Source organism: Ammodytes marinus, assembly GCF_949987685.1.
Source record: "Ammodytes marinus genome assembly, chromosome: 14".
Classification (NCBI taxonomy): domain Eukaryota; kingdom Metazoa; phylum Chordata; class Actinopteri; order Uranoscopiformes; family Ammodytidae; genus Ammodytes; species Ammodytes marinus.
In genome coordinates, this window is record NC_137218.1 from 14518105 (window position 1) to 14539760 (window position 21656).

At 42.8% G+C, this 21656-nt stretch overlaps 1 protein-coding gene across 1 annotated transcript in view; it reads left to right on the forward strand.

Annotated features, from left to right (window-relative positions):
* frem2a (FRAS1 related extracellular matrix 2a) overlaps nt 1-21656 on the forward strand; it is a gene marked incomplete at both ends in the record, with an annotated part of 59678 nt that overhangs the window by 17355 nt on the left and 20667 nt on the right. The window contains 4 exons of the mRNA XM_080041020.1: nt 4541-4687; nt 12358-12588; nt 16277-16402; nt 17787-18038. Of these exons, the coding sequence (XP_079897146.1) occupies nt 4541-4687; nt 12358-12588; nt 16277-16402; nt 17787-18038 (756 nt within the window). The remainder of the gene's footprint in view (nt 1-4540; nt 4688-12357; nt 12589-16276; nt 16403-17786; nt 18039-21656) is intronic.

Consider the following 21656-nt stretch of genomic DNA (forward strand, 5'->3'; position numbering starts at 1 on the left):
ATTATCTTGCTCAGTTTTCAAGTTTGTTTTCCAAGCTGGTTGGTGCACAGCCTTCACATATGTAGTTCTAGCCGACAGGGTTTTGCTGAAAACAGCAGCATGTTACTTCTAAAAGCAAAGTTGTATTATATGAGCTTTAAAGGCATCAATCCCAAAATCCAAACAAACAAAAATCATTCTCTGGACTTTGTTAACCCTTGTGTGGTGTTCATATTGTTGTTACACAGCCAGTGTTCGTGGGTCTGGTGGACCCACTGCATTTTAGGAGGTTTTAATTCAACACAATCAAACATTTTATGTTAAAATACTCAACAGATGTTTACTTCATCCTATTTGCAAGAAATATAAACAGCATATATGGTTAATATTTGCCCTTCACCTTTGTTAGATCCCATTTATGAATTGAAGTACCACTCGTTTTTTGTCTGTTTTTGAATAAAATGTAATAAAACAAGAAAAACAATTATAAAAAAGATATTAGGGGAATAAATGCAACAAATTTACAAATGAAGCAGGGTTTTTCACAACTTTTGATTTTAATTTATTTTAACTTAATTGGAAATTTAACCCATTCAGGTCAGTTTACACTACAAAACTAATGGGCTGGTCCTAGGGCTGGCTGCTGAAGGCTGGTCCTGTGTCTTCGTTTTAAAACTAGCTGATGCTCAATCTCATTCTCTTCTTCAAAGTCACTGTCAGACACTGACATTTCAGAAATGTGATCCTCACTGTGAGCTCATCACTGCTTTATGCAGATGATGTGGTCCTGATGACATCATCGGTCTGTGACCTTCAGCTCTCACTGGATCGGTTCACAGCCGAGTGTGAAGCAGTTGGGATGAGGATCAGTACCTCTAAATCTGAGGCCATGGTTCTCAGTAGGAAACCTATGGATTGTCTACTCCAGATAGGGAATGAGTCCTAACCCCAAGTGAAGGAGTTCAAGTACCTTGGAGTCTTGTTTGCGAGGGAGGGGACAATGGAGCGTCAGTTTGGCCGGAGAATCAGAGCAGTGGGGATGGTATTGCACTTGATTTATCGCAACGTTGTGACATAAAGAGAGCTGAGTTGGAAGGCAAAGCTCTCGATCTACAGATCGATCTTGGTTCGTACTCTCACCTATGGTCATGAGGCTTGGTCATGATCCAAAGAACTAGACCGCAGGTACAAGTGGCCAAAATGGGTTTTCTCAGCATGGTGTCTGGCATCTCCCTGAGAGATAGGGTGAGCAGCTCAGTCATCCTGAGAGATTTGTAGTACAGACGCTACTCCTACGTGTAAAAAGGAGCCAGTTGAGGTGGTTCGGGCATCTGGTAAGGATGCCCCCAGGGCGCCTCCCTAGGGAGGTGTTCCCGTCACATCCAGCTGGAAGGAGGCCTCGGGGAAGACCCAGGACTAGGTGGAGAGATTATATCTCCACCCTGACCTGGGAACACCTCTGGATCCCCCAGTCCGAGCTAGTTACTGTGGCCCGGGAAGGAGAAGTTTGGGGTCCCCTGCTCGAGCTGCTGGCCCCGAGACCCGACCCCTGATAAGCAGTTTATGATGAGTAATGATCATGAGAGAGTGAGTGATCCTCACATTCTGAACCCTATAACTCTACATCATCTTTAAAACCTTCTCTCTCTTCCAAAACCTACCATTTATACACTTGTATTAGCCCTGGGTCCAGTAGACCCGAACATCCTGAATGTAATAATATAAATGTGTAGGGGGGGTGTACAGCGTGTGTTGACCACATTTTTTTTCTGATATATGTTCTTCCCAGTAAATGAGCCAAGGCCAATGAGTCTCAGTTTGAAATCATAATAAATAGTATCAGTTTTCTTTTGATAAAAAAGAAAATGGGTCCCACAGACCCGAACACCACACAAGGGTTAACCTTTAAATCTTTAAGAATGACCAATGCAAAACCTGTAGAGGATAAAACCAAAAATAAATTGAGCTAAAGGAGGCTTACATTTTAATTTTTCAAGGTGCACTATGCAGTTTCAGAGGAGGGGAACTTGTTTACATTTCCAGAGCTTGCAGTTAGTTTACAAAACATACTCCCCCTGTAATTCTTAGTATTTAAAAACTTGAAATAGTATTTTAGTAATAGTGTTTCCTGATCCCTAACAACTTCTGCAAAGAAACAGTGATCCCTAATTAGTTGATAAAATGAAACCCCTGTGGTGAGTTTTTTTCTTAGGAAAGCCTTTGAAAGAGGGTATGAAGTGAATTTAGCTGTATTGAGGCTGATTTCAAAGCTGCTTTTCTTTTGTATAGTCAGCACATATGAGATATCTTTTATCCTTGGGAAAGTCTGGAGGAATGAGACAGAGTAAAGCCGACGGTCTAATATCCCTATTGTCTGTGTGCAGCTCCTCACCTTTAGTGGGAGGTCACACAGAAGGACTGGTACACTTCCCACATACACACACATGAACAAACAAACACAAACACAGGCGCTAAAACTTCACAGAGCTTATGTTGTATTTAGTCTCAGAGAGCTGGGATGGATGTCAAGGTTGCATGGAAGCAGGAATGGAAAAGTTGTGTTTTTTTGTGTGTTTTCATCTGTACAATTTTGTATTTGCACCCACAAAGCCTGAACTTGGCCTACGGGCTTACAGGAGGATCCATGCACTCTGATTATATTAGCTGTCTCCTCACCTTGGCCATGGTGTAGCTATATCAGCCAAGCAAGGAAGTGAAGAACCTTTCACCTCTGCTACGCTACACCATGTCCTCAAACTATGCTGGAGCTTTAGCGTTGGACTTGTGTTTGCACTAAGTTGTCTAGGTGGAGGGTACCATCTCCACACTTTACAATACTATGTATACTATTTTACTGATCGGGTCAGAGAAATACTCTTCTTTCATCTGTTATCAGAATGTTAGAGTGCAGGATTAGTCAGAGCACCTTGCCTTGCCGTGCTTCAAATGGGGATCCTTAAATAAACAAGAAACATTTGCATGCTGCCTTGTTGCTCTGCAATAGCAAAGTGCTAAATTGTGTGCGCTTTTAAAAGTCTTACTGCTCTAGCATTTCAGAGGAATAGATAACTTGAAAGACCAAACAGCTTAAAAAATGATCCTCAACTGAGCTAAATGAGATTTCCTCACCGCGGGCCTGCACATACGTATGCACAGGCAGTCCTCCAGCTCTGCATTTCCCTCTGCCAGTATAAAACACACACACACAGACACACACACACACACACACACACACACACACACACACACACACACACACACACACACACACACACACACACACACACACAATCACACTCAGACACGTATTTTAGCACTCACAGGAATGCCATGCATTGTTAGGCATTGTTCATCACTACACAAAAGTAGGGAAAAAGAGGGCGAAAGATCCCTTTTCCACTTCTTCTATTTCACTTTTACAAAGTTCTCTCCTTATGTCCTTTCATTATCACAGAGCTCAATCCATTTGCAGGTGGGTAAATTAGCCACGCAGGATCCCTCTGTCTGCTTGTTGAAGTGGCACCACTTGAGCAGTTCTATTATCCCTCATATTATTAACAAGGCCATTCATTCTGCAAACCCTTCCTTGCACTGATTTGCCAGCGTGCTCAAATTGTTAGGATGATGTCCCATTTCTGCACAAACTGTGTCAAAAGAAAATATGTTTTTTTCAAAGGAACAGTTTATTTAATCATTAGAGCACATTGGTAGTTATAACGGCACTGTGATTTATTTTAAAATATGTAATTATTCTGCAGAAGATGTGTTGGGAACATTAGAGCACATTTGGCACATTGCAAATAATTAAAACACTTCTTCTTCATTACAGTTTTACAGTAATCGTTCCCTTTGGTCCTAGCATTTCTATTCAAGGTCTCAATTCCAAGTTTTTTAGAATGTTGAACATTGGGTATTTAAACATAAAAATGAATACACAACAAAACACACCGGTATATACTGTATTTCCATATATAGGTCTTGGATTATAAACAGCCTGCTGACACCTGCATAGAATCGTTGAAGTAGAGACATATTCAGTCATTTCTGGTAGAGAAAACCTCAACCGCTAATGAGACACTGTTTTTTAAATGAGGTATTCAATGAGGTATTAAAGGAGAAGTAAGTGCAATTGTTTTGTTAGTAAGTGTCAAATCACTCTATATTCGTACAGCAATCACTTAAACATTGTGTGCAGTTCATACTACGAGTCTCCCCGTTATTCAGCTTTGCAGTTATTGATAACATTTAGAGTAACCTACTCGTTTTTATCCAATCAGGAGACAGAGCATTATAAAGAGGCGATTCTCTGTGCCTGTGAACAATGACTCGCTGCTCTCCATCGTGGCACTATCTGACGATGACGGCTGCATGTTGATGTGGTGGTGACCATAGATAGTATATGACGTAGGGACGAGGGAGGGGACTGCTAACTGCAGTCGCCGACAGGAAGTTAGCTAATATCACTAAGTTCTCCTTTAAAAACATGAAAAACTGCAAAAAAAGAAACATTATAAAAAAAACTGTAACAAATTGTGTCTATGTTCTTAATGTATATTCGAAGGTGGAAACAAGCTGAAGGGACAACAGTTCCGCCTGGACTGGGCCTGGATCTCTGTGGAGAAAGAATACTACGTGGTGGATGAGGAGGACAAGTTCCTGGAGGTGGTGCTCAGGCGGAGAGGCTACCTGGGAGAGACATCCTTCATTGGTTCGTTTCTTTCTCTTTTTTTTCTGCCTCTCGTCTTTTCTGATCCAAGAGAACATTGCTCCGTGTTTTCAGCCACGCACGCTATAGCAGGTTGGCATTGGGGATGGCAATATCGGTCCACCACTGCGGTACAGACATTCGAAATCCCCAGACAAAATGAACCCTAAATGCCTTGGTGATCTCCTGACTTATGTCCTCTTGCGCCACCAAAAGGTTGACAATTTGGGTTTTGACTGAGATGTTTCAACTTTTTATTGTTTATGGCAAACATTCATTTCCCCCTAAAGATTATATTGATGCCCTGATTTCTCATCTAGTGCCGCCATCAGGATACAATTTTAACTTGTCCAATATTTTGTTTACTAACCAGAGTACTCATTCATAGTGTTAATACAAGGCTTGAGTGGCTTCTGTACCAAACATTAAAAGAAAAGGCCCACAGAAAATAATCTCAAATTGCTATGGAATTCACGTAATAAGTTAAAAACACTCACCCTGAACCTTGTTTTTTTCTACTTTTTGCTTGAATGGTGGCTGACTGTCAACATCATTTTGTCTGCAGAGCTTTTTATACTTCCCATTCACCTGGTGTGCTGCTATCCAATACCAATATGCAGATCAAACATAATCTCCAACAAGCCAAAAATGAAATTGCAACATTTCCTTTCAACTCACACTATAACTAAATGTATCCTCTAAGCCAAAGGAATTTTGTTTGGCCTTGGGCCTTTTCAGAGTTTGCAAATGGCTTTTTTCTGTTATGAGTTTGAGGATGCCCTAGGGGTGTAGCTGTAAAGTCTGAGTGGTGCCCTCCACAGAGAGGGAAACGCATTGCATAGACCAAGTGGTTACAATGAAACCCACAGAGAAAAACTCAGAGAGCTTCCATATACTGTAATGGCATGATAAGTGAGGTTAGATTAAATCACTGATAAAATAACACAATTAAAATCATTAGCATCACAATTACCTGCATGTCACCCCCATCACACAATTGTCTCTAAGTGAAGAAAAGCTGTCGATATGAATGAAAGTTGATCTGTTTATATCTGTTTGAGTTTTCTAAAGGCTCTGACCGAAACTGACAATCAGCCATTCAGCAGTGAACGGTCAACCATGACCTGACAGTTTGACTGGCACTGTTGGCATTGCTAGTTGTTGGTTGCAACCTTGCAGCTGTCTTCCGCAGTGTATGGCACAAACTTAAGACAGTATAAGGTATAGGCAAAGAGAGACAATGTGCGTCAGGGTAGGATTGATGCGTCAGTGTAACTGCAATTGAAAAGAAAAGCTGGGGAAGAGATTGAGAGACATTAAGATCAGACCAAATACTATACATTCACAATTTTACTTAAAATAGTGTACTTCAGATGTTGTCATCAAAGTCTTGTTAGTAGGAAATTAGTCATAGGTTATCATCAATGATAGGCTGTGTTATTTCTGGTCACAGCAGTTGGAAGTGACACCAGGGACATTTCCCTCTCTCTAGAAGATTGAAAATAAATGAATCATCAGAAAAATTGGAAATAAAGTGAGCATTGTGACCGCTGCAACACATAGTTGGTAGAAAGCACACTGCTGGCTTTCTGCTGCCCAAATATCAGATCAAACAATCTTTGCCAATATCATTGCCACAGTTTTAAATCAGTTTTGACCAGCAGATATACAGTAGGTGTATTTTTTGTATTGGAAATAACAGACCAGCATGTTGTTGTGCTTATATCTAAGTGTTAGTTCAGGTCCCGAAGGTTAAAAGAATGATGATGATGGTGTTGTCCCTGAACGCTCGTCTTAGCCCCTGACGTTTGTCACGCTTCAGCTGGTTTGCTCTGGGAAAAGCCGCAGCTGTAAGCAGCTTTTACACTCTTCCACCTTTCAACATCATTCTGATCCCTGTTAATCGCTGGGTCAGGTGTTACCATCACAGTCAAGCAGTTTATGTTTATGCTTAGGCTGGTGTACCTGTGTGTGTGTGTGTGTGTGTGTGTGTGTCTGTGTGTGTGTGTGTGTGTGTGTGTGTGTGTGTGTGTCTGTGTGTGTGTGTGTGTGTGCGTGCGCGCGCGTGCGTCTGTGTGTGTGTGTGTGTGTGCGTGCGCGCGCGTGTGTGTGTGTGTTTGTGTCTGTGTGTGTGTGTGTGTGTGTGTGCGTTGGTACGTGTTAAGGTGAATTCTCTCTGAGAGTTTTGAGTGTATGTCATGGGCACACATTAAATCATGCTTTATGACTCATACAGTATCTCTTTGCACAGTTGGGGTGTGTGAGCACCTGGTTATCTCTGATCACACACAAATAACACATGAGGCACTAGTTTGAAGGAAAGCTAAAGAGACGGATTATGTTCTTGTTACCCGAAGAAAATAGTGTGTCTGACTCAAAAGGACCAAATCCAAGTAGGTCTGACAACGCAGAAAGAATCCAGACGTAACGCAAATACGATTTTATATATATATAGTATATATTGCACGTATGTATTTCTATGTATTTGTGTGTCTATATGCTTACTGTAGTTCACTTCAGTCAGCGATGATGAAATATGATTTAGTTTAGGGTGGCAGAGGATAAAACACAGAAAATGATCAAAGTCCAATAACGTTCATAGATTTCAATTTGCTGGGCTGGTGAACAAAGGGATTGGAGCGAACAAGCCAGTAATAGAGTGGCAACATACTCAGGTGGACAAAAAAGCTGGAACACAACACAATGTAATGCAATTCAATAAGATGCTGCCACAGTACTGGTACCTTTGATTGATGTTTGGTGTCAAATATCTAATTTAAAGTAATTTCTTCTGAGGCTCAACAATGTTTAATGTCTACATATCCTTCAATATAATACTTGATTTCAAATCCTTTGCAGAATGAGGTATTCCACACAAGTTGTTTTGTTGCCTTAATTGTCGGTAAGTTTAGGATTCTACCCTATTTTCCAAAAATTGGCTGACGTTTGTTCTATTAAATGTCAAGTAGTGAAATTGTGAAAAATGAGTCCAATATGACGTGATTCAGTTGCTTAGAATCCAACGATGTTCAATGCACAATTATTAAACAGATAATATAAAACGAAAATTGATTAAGCAATTATCAAAACCGATATACAACATTTTCAAAAATGTTCCAACTGAATGTTGACTTATTATTTCAGCTCCAAATATGCTTATGATGTTTTGCCAGTATGGATATGAACCTCCTCAAATTCCCCTTAAAGTTGAAACACTAACTCCAGAGTGGTTTCATTTCATTTCAATATGCTGAAGTTGAACCAAACAAATGAAAAACACCCATTTACTTATTCTCTCTCACTATGCGTGTTTGTGTGTGTGCGCGTGCGTGCGTGCGTGTGTACGTGTGTACGTGTGTGGGGGTGAGTGCGTATGTGTGTGTTGGTGAGTGGTAACAAGGGTGGTAACAAGGATCAAAGATCAAAACAAAACCAGAGCTGTTACAAGATAATTATCCAGAAATCAATACAAAAAGAAAAAGAAAATGAAAAGAAGAAAAGAAAAGAAAAGCACAGAGACAGAAAAGGAATGGAATGGAAAAGGAAGGAAGGAAGGCAGAGACACTGTATGTGCAGATGGATGGATAGATTACATTAGTTTAGACCTGGGCTTTGTCTGTGTGCAAAAGCAGCGAGAGAGACACCCAGCCATGGTTGTCAGAGACATGCGAGTGTTGCGAGGGTTAGCTGAGGAAGGCTGATGTGGTGCCAGGCAACGGTGAAGAAGAGCTGTTACACGTGCTCCATCACAACAGGACGTACAGGTAGAGAGGCTCAGTGAAGGAGGAACGCAGAGATAAGATCAAGGTTCAAAGATGCCCCCGCAACGCAGAGCTCAGGCACAACGGGGCTAGAGAGTGCAGGGATCGGATTAGATACTTCTAGCTCTGTTTCCTAGTTCATGCCCTTATTTTCTCGATTCTAAAAAAAAAGATATTAACCTCCAGTTTAATTCTTAATGGGTGCGTGTGCCCTCTCCCCTTTTTTTTGTTTCTGCTTCTAATTAAGTCTTGTCACCTCTACCTGTTTCCTGCGACAGAGTCCCACTGACTGACTTGTCAGCCCACTTAAGCTGTCTCACCTTCTTTTCTTTTCATCCGTAATCTCTTCTCTCGTCACCCCATGTCACCAGGACGAGAGTTTCGCTCTTTTGCCCCTAACCTGCATTATGTCCTCCTAAAAGACACAGCATTTCTTCTTGTTCGCTCCCTTTCTGCCGTATAGCCCTGGGTGTGTGTGCCATGGGCTGTGTCTTAAATCCCCCCCCCCCCCCCACATGCTCCATTTGTCAATTGTCTCATACAGTATATCTATCTTCTTCTTTCCTCTCTGTCTCATTTGCTGTTTGTTCTTGTTCCGTTTTTTTTTATTGTTCTACTTCCTTGTGTGCGATGTATCCTGTGTTTGTTTGTTAGCCATTGTCACTGCCTGATAGCTGCCGTATGTAGCTGTCCAAGATGACGGACCAATCGCAGTGTTGGTTTCTATCCATCTTTGTCTTTGTTTTGGAACATATTTTTGCTGTTTTCCCTCCATGAAACCCTGCTGTCTCCCTCTCAGCACCTTTCCTTTCCTCTCCTTTCCTCTCTTCTTCCTCTCTTCTTCCTCTCTTATTTGCTCCACGAATAATATGAGGAAGTTTATGCATTTTCATTCATCTTTTTTACTACTTACATAAGTCAAAGCTAACTCCCTAAAGACTCTTTCTTTCCCCCCTTTTTTTACGGCCCCCTTTTCTGTTCCATCCTCGCTCTTCGAGATAAATTGAGGATTGTTAGCTAGGTGTGCATTTTGCCAGGATAAACCATCTCCTGTGGGACGTATTCCAGCCCCTAATTATTGCTCCCAAGCAGAGTGAATGGAGAGATAATGTAATTTCATCATCGAGCAGAACTAGAAACCGTTGCCCCCTCCTCCCCCCGTCCCCCCGCGCGAACATCTTTTCTACAGATCTCCACCTCACCTTCCTCAATGTGAAATGACCTTTAGAGTATAATGGGCATGAAGTTACCTGCAATCACACATTTTATGATGAATTGTATATTTTCACATTCAGCCCAGCTCAGCTTATTACAGTATTTGCTCTCAGTGGGAAAGTAAACTACAAAACAGAAGTTTGCAGCTATAAACAGAATTTGTGTTTGTTTATGAGCAACTCCTCGTACTGTATCTGTGCGCTTGTGTGTGTGTGTGTGTGTGTGTGTGTGTGTGTGTGTGTGTGTGTGTGTGTGTGTGTGTGTGTGTGTGTGTGTGTGTGTGGGTGGAGACAAAAAAACAAACTGTAGCGCTGAGAAACACCACATAGAGATCAAAAGCCCTCGGTGTATCCCCACCTGCTGTGAAGAAACCCCAGTGTGACCCTAGGCAAGGCGTGTCTCTTCCCTCTAGGGAGTCCGGCAAAGGGTGCATGGCACATTGAGGATCCACCCTTTTAAGATCACCACTTCCTCTCCCCTGGGGGCAGGTTGGTGTGTGTGTGTGTGTGTGTGTGTGTGTGTGTGTGTGTGTGTGTGTGTGTGTGTGTGTGTGTGTGTGTGTGTCATGTGGATCAACTGATCATTAGGGTAGGAAAGATAAGATCAATAGTAACTTCTCTAGAACTAGAAGTTATATATAGGCAAGGCTAGGCAAGGCAAGGCAAGTTTATTTATATAGCACAATTCAGACACAAAGCCATTCAAAGTGCTTTTCAGGGGCAAGATTAAAATACATAATATATAAACCTCCAACCCTATTTTCAGCAATTGCCATTCAATATTTTTGTGTTCTGTACTTGCCTCTTTATATAGTCATCTTAAATGATAGCGGTGGTGGAGTCTGCCTTTTCTGCACGGGATACACATTCAGATACTTCTTGCATTTCTGACAGAGTATGGTAGCTCATAATAACAGGTTTTGCTGCCATGATAAAAAGTACTTTACATTTCATGTCAACTACTATTCAGGGATCTGTATTATGAAAATGTGTGTGTTTGTACACCTGTAACTGCAGGTGTACACAATCACAAGAATGACACCGTGGCTAGCTGTTATAAAGTTGAGACTTATAGTTTAAATGTTGAAAGTTAAAATAATGAGTTGACAGTACATTATTGGACTGTATAAATCACACCCCAGCATTCAATTCATGGACCTGCTTGTGCTAAGCAGCTCTGTACATCCTATTTCAAAAAATTCTAAGCTGACCACTCAGCATGTGGAAAAGTGAACAAGAAATGGTCCTGGTTGAAACTCCATTGGTCTTAGAATTCCCAGAAAGACTTTCAACAACAGCCACCAGAGAAGTATATGTTGTGTGTGTTGTGCAGCTGCAGGGAGCAATAGCAGGATCATTAGAATTTCCTGTTGAGAAAAAGTAGAGGAAGAGAGAGAGAGAGAGAGAGAGAGAGAGAGAGAGAGAGAGAGAGAGAGCCTAAAGATAACAATGCTTTCAGTGTGCCTTGTGGGCTTTTTTGAGCAAAACGATGTGAATGTGGATGTTATATTTAATGTATTGCTAGCTACAGATCAGGTCAAAAGTGTGACTGCGCATCATTGCATCATGGTTGGCTGTGATGTGAAAAAACGTGTTTCTTTGGAAGTGAAATTTGTCCAGAAAAAAGTGAGTCTAAGAGAACTATTGATTTCTCAAACTCATACAATCCATTTCTATATTTTATTATCCAGTAACTCAAAGCTTCGCACCAGAATACATTTGTAAGTATCTTGAAGGCTTCCAATCACATTTATCCACACCCGTGTTGGGGTATGTGAGTAGATATAATCCACCAAGGTCCTCGCAGGTACAGTAACACGCCTGAGTGTGACCGTGTGTTAAGGTTGCCGTGCGTATCCTTTTGCATACAATTTTCAACCGTAAGATCTGGTTTAATGTATCCCAGTCTCATCTGCATGTGTTTGTCACCTCCTTTTTGCTCTCTGTTTGTTCAGGCTTTAGAATGTCTGCGAACGGGAAAAACAAATCCTTTTTATCCGCAGGAACATGCATCAGCCTGGCATGTCTCTGCTGACCTTATTCTCACGAGGCTCTGCAAACAAAGGAATATAAACAGCATATTTTCCAAATGTAATACATTATTGTATGGCTTATGCCACCTGGGTTTTCCTTGGTGTGTGTTTGAAGTGAAACACAGTGGTACCAGTATTACATCTCTCCTGCTTTGAAGAAGGTGTATATATCGATGAGAATGCATGTTTGATGGATCGCTGGGAAGTGGATTTACATGAAAGACCTATTATTGATGAAACAAGAGACATTTGAAGAGAGAGGGAGGTGACACATGTGCACACACTCACTCACAAGCACACCCCATGCCTTGGGAGATAATCACGCCAGCTAATCCATCTCCTATAGTGAGGTGGTGGAATATGCTTTTTTAAACGCTTCAGTCACAAATTCATTTCACACATTCCGGAGGCTCTGCAAGTGATTACAGAAGTAAAACAGAGGCAACAACGCTCTTTTTCTCACCACTCTCTGAACAACATTAAAGGGTGTGAATAACTAATCTGTTTTTCATCTGTTTATCTCTCTTGCCTGTCACCCTTGCTTTGTCTTTTTCTTCTTCACTTCTTCTTCCTCTCTGTATTATGTTTTTGATTGTCTGGCCTGCTCAAACTTCCTTCCTTTTTTTTAAATGTTTAACATCCATCACCGTCTATCTGTCTCCAAGGCATTGGCACCCAGGACGGAAGTGCAAAGAAAGAGGAGGACTTCAAGGGCAAGTCCCAGAGGCAGGTCCAGTTCAACCCGGGGCAGACCCAAGCCACGTGGCAGGTACGCATACTGACCGATGGCAAGTACGAACAGGCGGAGACCTTCCAGATTCTGCTGTCAGAGCCAGTGATGGGAGTGATGGAGTTCCCTGCTACAGCGACCGTTGAGATCCTGGATCCAAATGACGGTCAGTTCTGAACACATGAACACATTACACCGTGCACTCGGGAATATTCCTGTGTGGGGACAATCAGTTGTGGAAAATAACGTACCGTTATATAAGTATTAAGTACCGTCAGCTACTAAAATGTAAATTTGCTATCTTAATCTTCATTTATTTATACTACCATCATGAATATGTTTTTTTATTCTTGCCTCTATGAACTGACGCTATAGAGGATTTAAAATACAGAAGTGAATAGAATTCATCGAAAGCTAGAGGTGTTTGCTCTGCCCACATGCACTGACAAATATGTCTGCAGCTACAGTAAAGTGTTCAACATTTATAACATACAAAATCCCAGCTGTCACTCAAGCATTCCCCTTTACAAAACAATGAAAAATACACAACCCTTTACCACATAATGTCAAATCTGTCATCAGGCTCGGAGGAGAAATAAACACAGTTTTGACGTGGCAGCCAGGAGAGATTATAATAGGGGCGATGACTGTGTTATGTTTTTACACTTACACACCCAATAATGGAAATACACATGTTGTGAATTCTAATTGAATTCACAATTACACTAAATTGATTTACCTTAAGTGCTGAATATAATACTTCCAAAACCTTATAATAAAAAAGCAGTATGATTATTGTTACCTTTTTATTGGTCCATTATCATCAGGCCAAATCAAAGGTCCTCAAGGGATCAAAGAGTGGCCCACAATCCTCATGTTGAGTACCTCTCTCTTCTAAAGTACTGATATTGCTGTTTAATATAACTTCTTCAGTCTGCATATTATTTTCTCTTCAGCAGTTTGAAATAAGCAAACTCTCCCAGTTGTCTGTGTTTTAGCCTGCAGAGTGAAATGTTATTACAATATTGAGTAGTGTGACAAACATTGCGATTCAACCCTCTGCAGCTTTTTTACACTCATTGTTTTTGTATGTGTTGCTCCAGTTCAACACAACTTTTTAAATCATAGATGCGCAGAAAAGTTGGAAACACTGAAGCTTCCATCACAGTGTCACACAACTGCTCTCATGGCTTTTGCTCTCTCTCTCTCATCTGTCTTCTCACTCTTTCACTATGTCTTGATCTCTCTCTCTCCTCCCTCACATCCCCCCATCACCCCTGTCCCCTGTCGGTTAATTATGGTGTGTGTGCAAAGGGCAGGGCCTGTTTTGTTTTTTGTCATCTCAGGGGATTGTCTAATGTGACAGAGATGTGCCACTCTGTACTCTTAATAGGCCAGTGGAGCTTTAGCCGCGCTTGTTGCGTTAGCTGCACTCTTCAGCCTCTTCCTCTGATGATGAAAACTAGCTTTGCCTGGTCCTTGGTTAGCCTGCGGATTCCCTCCCCAGAGGCCATGTCAGCTACACTAATAAATTTAGAGGAGGAGAGAGGATCGCTAAGCTGTAACCAGATGTGTTTCACAAATTAAGCAGAGCATAATAAACTGAGTTTGTTTTAACCGTGTGGACGGTCTTGCTGGTACGAACACCCCAGAGCTTTCCTCTGTTGTTTTCTTTTTGTTTTTTAGTTGTAAGAATGCTTACCCCTCAACCACTCCTCGTTATATTAGCCTGTTGCAGCTTTGATTATTAACAACGAGGGGTGGTCTTGTCCCGTGGCGTGTTTTTTTTGCCAGATGTACACCCACTGCCAGTGCTGCAGCAGCCAGGCTCAGTTTAATTACAGATAGTCTCGCTATCCTCCTGCAAAAACTTTGCAACTTTCTTTCATATATAATCCATGCAGAGTGCTGACTAAAGATGAAGGTGGCAGGCTGCTGTTTGACTGCTGTTTGCTGCAAGCAGTACCAGTTTCTTGCTACAGTCAGTGATATCTCTCTTGCTTTCTCTCTACAGCAAGGACACACTATATATATCAGTGGAGCTGTTCCGCGATTGCATTTTAGCACCAAGGTCATCCCATAAATGATGAAGAACCTGCTTTCTGTCTTGCATTTTTCTCTTTTTTTGGTCTGGAATCACAAGGCCGGCTGCAGTCAAGCACATCTCTTTGTAATTATAAGAGCATTTTCCTCAGTTAGGATTTAAAATCGCTTAAAGGGCACTTTAAACAGGGGCCTGTGAGGTTGATGTTGCATCAAATTGAATTGGTATTGTGCTGTGTTTGGTATTTGACATTTAGCCGATGGACATAACCAAGTTTACAAGCCGGCAAATGAGTCAAATCTGCAACTCTCACAACACCAACCAGACAGGAGTGGGTGCATCAATAGAATATTCATAAAATGTTCAATAATAATAGCAGTTCTAGGCCTAGACATAAAAACAAAACTGATTTTATTTTTTTCCCATGGCAAGAAAATAGTACGATCAGATATTCAAAGTATTTACTTGTTAACACCTTCTACTGTATAAAGGTGTGTTTTATTTTCTCCCCGTGCATGTGTGTTTTCTTTCAGGATGTGAACTTGACCCACTTGGCTGAAATTGTGTGGATTTAGCGGCACTAGACGTGAGAAGTGTAAGGTGAAATGTGAAAGAACTTTGAGGAGAGGAGGTACAGTATATGTTCAGGGAGAGAGAAGAAAATCAGGGTATAGTGGTGTGTGTGTGTGTGTGTGTGTGTGTGTGTGTGTGTGTGTGTGTGTGTGTGTGTGTGTGTGTGTGTGTGTGTGTGTGTGTGTGTGTGTGTGCGTGTGTGTGTGTGCGTGCGTGTGTGTGTGTGTGTGTATGTTTGTGTGTGTGTGTGTGTCTAACAGGTAAGCAGTAGACCCTAATCCCCTGCTATGAGTCCCCCCCGGGGAGTGACAGATTGTGGGCAGTGACAGACAGAAGAAATTGAGGAGAGGTGGAGAAGATTGAGAGGAGAGCGATTTAGGGAGAGTTACCGTACGGGAAGAGAAATGTTTTGACCGCCCGTGGTGCGTAGAGATTGTCTTATGTTGATCACTTCAACCTCCGAGTCATCTCATGCTGTGATGTCTGTCTTATTGAACAAACACATCCAAATCGGTTTTGTCCTGGACCTTTCATGCTTGGGTGCTATGTTGAAGATCTGGGACAAGCTGCAGCTCAATCCACTCTTGATCGTATTTTGTGTTGGTCCCCGTGCGTCTGTGGAAAATAGTTCCCAACATTTATTGTTTTCTATAATGCCGGTAAGTTATTCGCTTTGATAGATGATGCCTTCACTGGCACCAAGTCTCTCTCTCAATCACGCACTCCTCTCAGAGACGGAGCGATAGGGTTGGAGAAAGAGAGAAAAAAAAGAAAATGAGAGAGATGGTGTTGCTGACCCCTCTCTGTCTGCACAGAGGAGTCACTGTGTGAAACTCCCCGGCTGACTCACTCCGTGGGATGAAATGAGAGGCTTACACGTGTAATTGTCTGCGACACGGCAGGCAGCGCAAGAAGCCTTACGAAGGGGTCTCTTTGAAGAGCACCTCTGGCTGCATCAAACCGGAAAAAAAAAATTGATGGAGAGTTATTTTAAAATATGAATAAGCGCGCGGCAGGACCACTATACTTCAATAGACTGGGTTAGAGAAATAGAAAAAAAATGATGTCAGCTGCAGCTCACTAATGCAGGAGCCAGAACAAAAGCCTTTATTATCACTCTTTGTGGGCTTGATTGTGGTACTGTGGATTTTGTGCAGATTGTTATACATATCATTACACTATTTTTCCTTTTTCATCTGACTCCCTCCACCCGCTCTCTTCCCTTTTACCCGAACAGAATCGACTGTGTTCTTCCCTGATGAGAGCCACTCAGTGCAGGAGGATATTGGGGAGCTTTTCATCCCGGTGCACCGCAGTGGAGACATCAGCCAGGAGCTCATGGTGGTCTGCTACACACAGCAGGGTAACGGACCATCTTTTTTTTCTTTTCACCTCATCTAACCTGCTTTGCTTTCAGTGCACCCCGCAGCCAACCTGCTGCCTTGTTGACGATAGAACTGATCATATCAGACGGTGAATGTTATTTATTTAAGGCTTATTTAATCACTTTCAACAGAGCGCACACTGTGCTCATAATTAGGTATTTGAGGAATTGATTGTTAAACTAATTATATTTTTCTGATTTGATCGCAACAACATAACGGCATCATACAACACTAAAAAGTAGAATTTAGTTTGCAGTTATATCACAGATTGCCCTTTTTAAAATGTATCCAGACGTAGGTGAAGTGACGGTTGCAACTGTTGCACTTTTCCTGTTTGACTGTGCTAATAAAGTCTATTAAAAACGAGTGGAAGAGATGCAGCTAATACAGCATTTGCTTTTCACACAGAGGAAGTAGCAGCGTAAGCTTGGTGGTGTCAAATTTAGCTGTTAACCGCCGGTGCCTTTTAAGTTCTACAGTCGTTGACTCACATCATTAACATGCACCCATACAAAATCCACCATAGCTTCAATCTCTTCATGATAAATGAAATCACTTTCAATTACTTCAATTTCAATTTATACGCAGCTGGTGATATTTGAGCCTGTGTGTTTCCCTTGTGTATTTTAATATCATAAAATACATTCATACCAAACATTAGGGGGCTAATGCATACACAATTGTTCAAGAGGCTGTAGTGCAACCTGAGGGGGTGGTCTGTTCCTGCTGTGTTCTGGCATTAAAACAAATCCACTGACTCATTAAAGGTCAACTGTTTCAAAGCCATAATGGCGACGTTAACGGTGGGAATTGTATTTAACTGAAAGGAAGTGCATCAATTAGAAGAGAAATTGTGCCTGAAGCCAATCACTCTAAAGTGACTATTATGATGAAAGTGATTAACTATTTCTAAAGGTTTTTCTGATGCTTTTTGACTAACAACTAATTGTTTTTGTTTATGCTTTAAAGGTGTACTATGTAACTTTTGGTGTTTCAGAGAAGTGAACATAACATACAATATTTCTCTCTACATGTTATTCTTAGTATCAATAATTCTATCATCATAAATCAGAACTAAATCATTTTGAGGAACCTGGAACCAAAACCTTAGACTAGAATGCGTTATGGAACAAAACTGTGGGCTGTGCTGCTGTAAACACCAACAGTGAAACAGTTACTATTACGGTAGCTTTTTCCTAACTTCAAACCGTGTTCCAGGGATCCAATTTCCTGTGAGGAAAGTTTTTTGGATACGATTATGAGAATAAGACAATTTGAACCTATCTGACACACCCAAGGTTACAGAGTACACCTTTAAATGTGAGATGTGTTTTTCATTCTTCTCCTTAACCCCTCTTGAAGGTTCTGCATCAGGGACCATTCCAACCACCGTCCTGTCTTACTCCGACTACATCTCGCGCCCGGAGGAGCACGGCAGCGTCCTTCGCTTCGACAAAGGAGAGCGAGAGAAGCAGTGTCGTGTCATGATCATCGATGACTCTCTGTACGAGGGACAAGAGAGCTTCAATGTCACTCTGTCGCTGCCTGTCGGGGGCCGTCTGGGAATGCACTACCCCACCAGCAAAGTCAACATCTTGGAAGACATGGATGACGGTAAGGCATGCTGCTCATTCAAATTGAGCTCTGTTTAAACACCTTTCCCCTTCAAATGTGATGCATCCAAACACAAGGATGAGGAGCTGTCGTAGTAGATTTGCATACATTTGTGTGGTCTCCAAAGACTAATAGTTATTTCTGCTTGATGTATAAAGCTTTCATCACATGTATATGGATACATACATTACAATACATGCACATAGTGTACACACAGTGTGCAAGTGTGAATGCAAAGTGCTAAAGGGTTTTGGTGTTTGAAATTGTCACCAGAGCCTTCATATCACAGTAGGTCTCTTAATTGAGCCTGTTTGAGAGCTTACTGAGTGTTGGCCTATGCAGGATGAGAGTGCCGGGAACTCCCGGACATAAACCCTGTATGCACCTGAAGGAGACAGATGGAATCAAACTCCTGTCTCTCACTGTCATTCACACAGTTTTTTAATTACAGTTGAGAGAGTCACACTGGAGTCCAGTGGGACTATATTATCACCTGTCCCCTGGTCTGCTTTCATCCTGCTACAGCATTAATAATGATAATAATAATAATAATGAAATGGGGCAATTTGCCTGGTTAGGGACAAGCCTGCTGGGAAAATACCTATGCAAATTTACTGGCTCTATTTAACATGTCACCATTCTGCATTGATTACCTTTACAGACTTAAAGTCACTTAATGTCCCGCTAAAGTTTTTCTTGTTTGTTGTATAATGCCATGTACATTGTTATGGTGAAAGGGATGGAGCACAAGTGTAATAAATGGAGGTCAAATACCGGCAATGTAACAAAGGGGTTGACTTTACAACATCACTAAGGTCGTATAGGTTGTGTCAACAAAGTCTGTCTTGTCCTTGTGTACACCGTGGCTGCCATTGTACAGGCTTACAAGCTCACACACCCATCTGGAATCTAACTAGATATATGCAAACTGTAAGAATTGCCCTGGTTTCCTGTTAGTAAATTCCAAGTGAGACTTCAAGCACCACAGTGAAAGCCTATATATATATATATATATATATATATATATATATATTTTTTTTTAACCCATCTCTACTGATTATGTTGAGTGGAAACTGACCTTGGCCGCGTTTCCCAGAATCCCAAAGAGCCTCTTTGGGCAGAGTTCTTCTTTGGAGCGCACTTAAGAACGCTGTGAAAGAAGAATGCGTTTCCCAGATTCCTTCTTAGCGAAAGTAGTACTTTCACTAAGATGGAACTGTACGACGGAGCTGACCCACTCTTTCAACCTTCTTAGCGACCAAATCGTCAGTGATCATGCCGCGTAGGGAAATTTATTTCCTCCACTTTTCGAAATAATAAAACAATGCTCAATGCGGACCTGGCGCAATAAACATAAACTAATAGAGAATTTTTTTTTTTAATGAATTACAGGTTTACGTTTTCCACACACAAGAGTTTATAGTACTACACATAAAAAAACATCAACAACCCTGTGGCATTTCACAGATATCAAGGAAACAGATTGAATTGAATTCAGCTGAACCTCATTGAGAGCGGATCCACCTGCTACTCTATATAAAGGCGTTGCCAAAGTCCGCGCGTGTGAGAAACCATGGCTGCAATACAGCAAATTCTCGCTGCCAACCAGCCGCGTCGCCGTGCGCGAAGCCAGACGGTTTACATTAACGCCTACGTGCGTCAGAACTTCTCCCCACTGGACGTGCTGTCAGACCGGGCCGTCCAGGCAAAGTACCGGCTGCCCCGTGCGGAGATCCAACGACTAATAACTCTGGTGTCTCCACACATCCAGAGAGCAACCCGCTGCAATTTTGCCCTCAGCCCGGAGGTGCAGCTCCTGGCTGCTCTGCGTTTTTACGCAGTGGGGAGCTTCCTGGAGGTGGTGGGGGAAGGCACCGGCCTCAGCAAGGCATCGGTGTCACGGAGTGTGGCAGCTGTGACACCAATTCTCCTGCGCCATGCCCGGACCCATATCAAGATGGCCACCACACGGGACGAGGTCCGCATGGTCCACCAAGGGTTCCACGCAGTGGCTGGGATCCCCCGGGTGATCGGTCTGGTAGATGGCACCCTTATTCCAATCCACAATCCCTCCCTGGTGGATCCGTGCTGGATTGGTCGCAAGCACTACGCGGCCATAAACACGCAGGTGGTGGTGGATCACAATGGCCTCATCACTGACATCGTCGCCAGGTGGCCAGGCAGCACTCACGACAGTTTCATGTGGGCCAACTCAGCTGTGGGGCAGAAGGCTGGCAGAGGAGTGTTTGGCCGGGGCATCATCCTAGGGGACAGTGGCTACCCTCTCCGGAGTTACCTCGTCACGCCGGTAACCAACCCAGCAACACCACAGGAGGAGAGATTCAATGAGGCCCACACAAGCACCAGGACGAAGATCGAACGGGTGTTTGGCATTTGGAAGTCCCGCTTCAGGTGCATTCATCGTTCGTCGGGGGGGCTGCGCTTGTCACCAATCAAGTGTTGCCAAGTGATTGTTGTCACCGCCATGCTGCACAACATTGCAGTGCGCGTTGGCGCAGATGAGCCGCCTCCTGTTGAAGAGCAACATTCAGAGGACGAAGCCCCGAACCCCGCCCCCCGCAATGTGCGAGCAGTACTGCATCAGGCCGGAGCCCAGACCAGACAGGAACTTATCCACCTCTTCTGAGGTCCAACAACCCCAGCCCCTACCCCTTCACCACAAGTCGCCAAGCACTGATCACTAATAAACCCACAACCATAAACCCACAACCATAAACCCACAACCATAAACCCACAACCATAAACCCACAACCACTGTCAGGCCTGAAGGCTGAAATAAATAAACAGAACCAGCAGATGTAGGCTACATGTAACGTCCTGCACACTGATTAATTGCTTCAGTGTCCGGGTGCTTTACCTGAAAGTATGGCACTGGATTGTTAAGGAAATATTGTTGCATACAGTATGTGGGAGTATAGTGCCCACATTTCTGAGGTGACCATGTAACAAGTGGGAAATTAGCGCAAAACATGCTGTGCTGAAAGGGCGCACAATACGCACATGTCATGAACCTACGCTTAGATAAATTACAAATTGCCTGGGACTTTTTGTTGCTATTTGACACCCTCATTTCAATGCAAAATGATCCACACAATACATGGTTGAAAAGGAAACCAAAGTAGTTTATTGAAACCATATGATGGGGGGGGGGGGGGGGGGCTCCGCGCTGCATTTACTGCTGGGCCTCTGCATCACCTGCAATGAAGGGAGATTGATTAGTGAAATTGAACGGGATACATTGTGTAATGCAGATAAAACATTGAAATACCCATACCTGAATCCTGGGGAAAGATGATTGGCACCGAGATGGAGGGACGATTGAACTGGGCCTCTGCAAGCGCCAGCTGTCTCCGGTGCAGCTCCAACCTCTCCTGCTTCATCCGGACCACCTCTTCCTGCAGGGCAGTTTGTCTTTGGAGGTGGCCCTCCATCCCCCGCAGCACCTCCAGCTTCTCCCTCTCCAGGCGCACCAGCGTCTCACTGCAGGTGCAGGTTGTTATCGCGGGCCGCCATCGTGAGCCTCCACGCATACGGACACCGGGCCCTGCTGGTTGGCGCGCAGGGACAGGCCATGGTTGTTGGGGGTCGTCCTCTCCT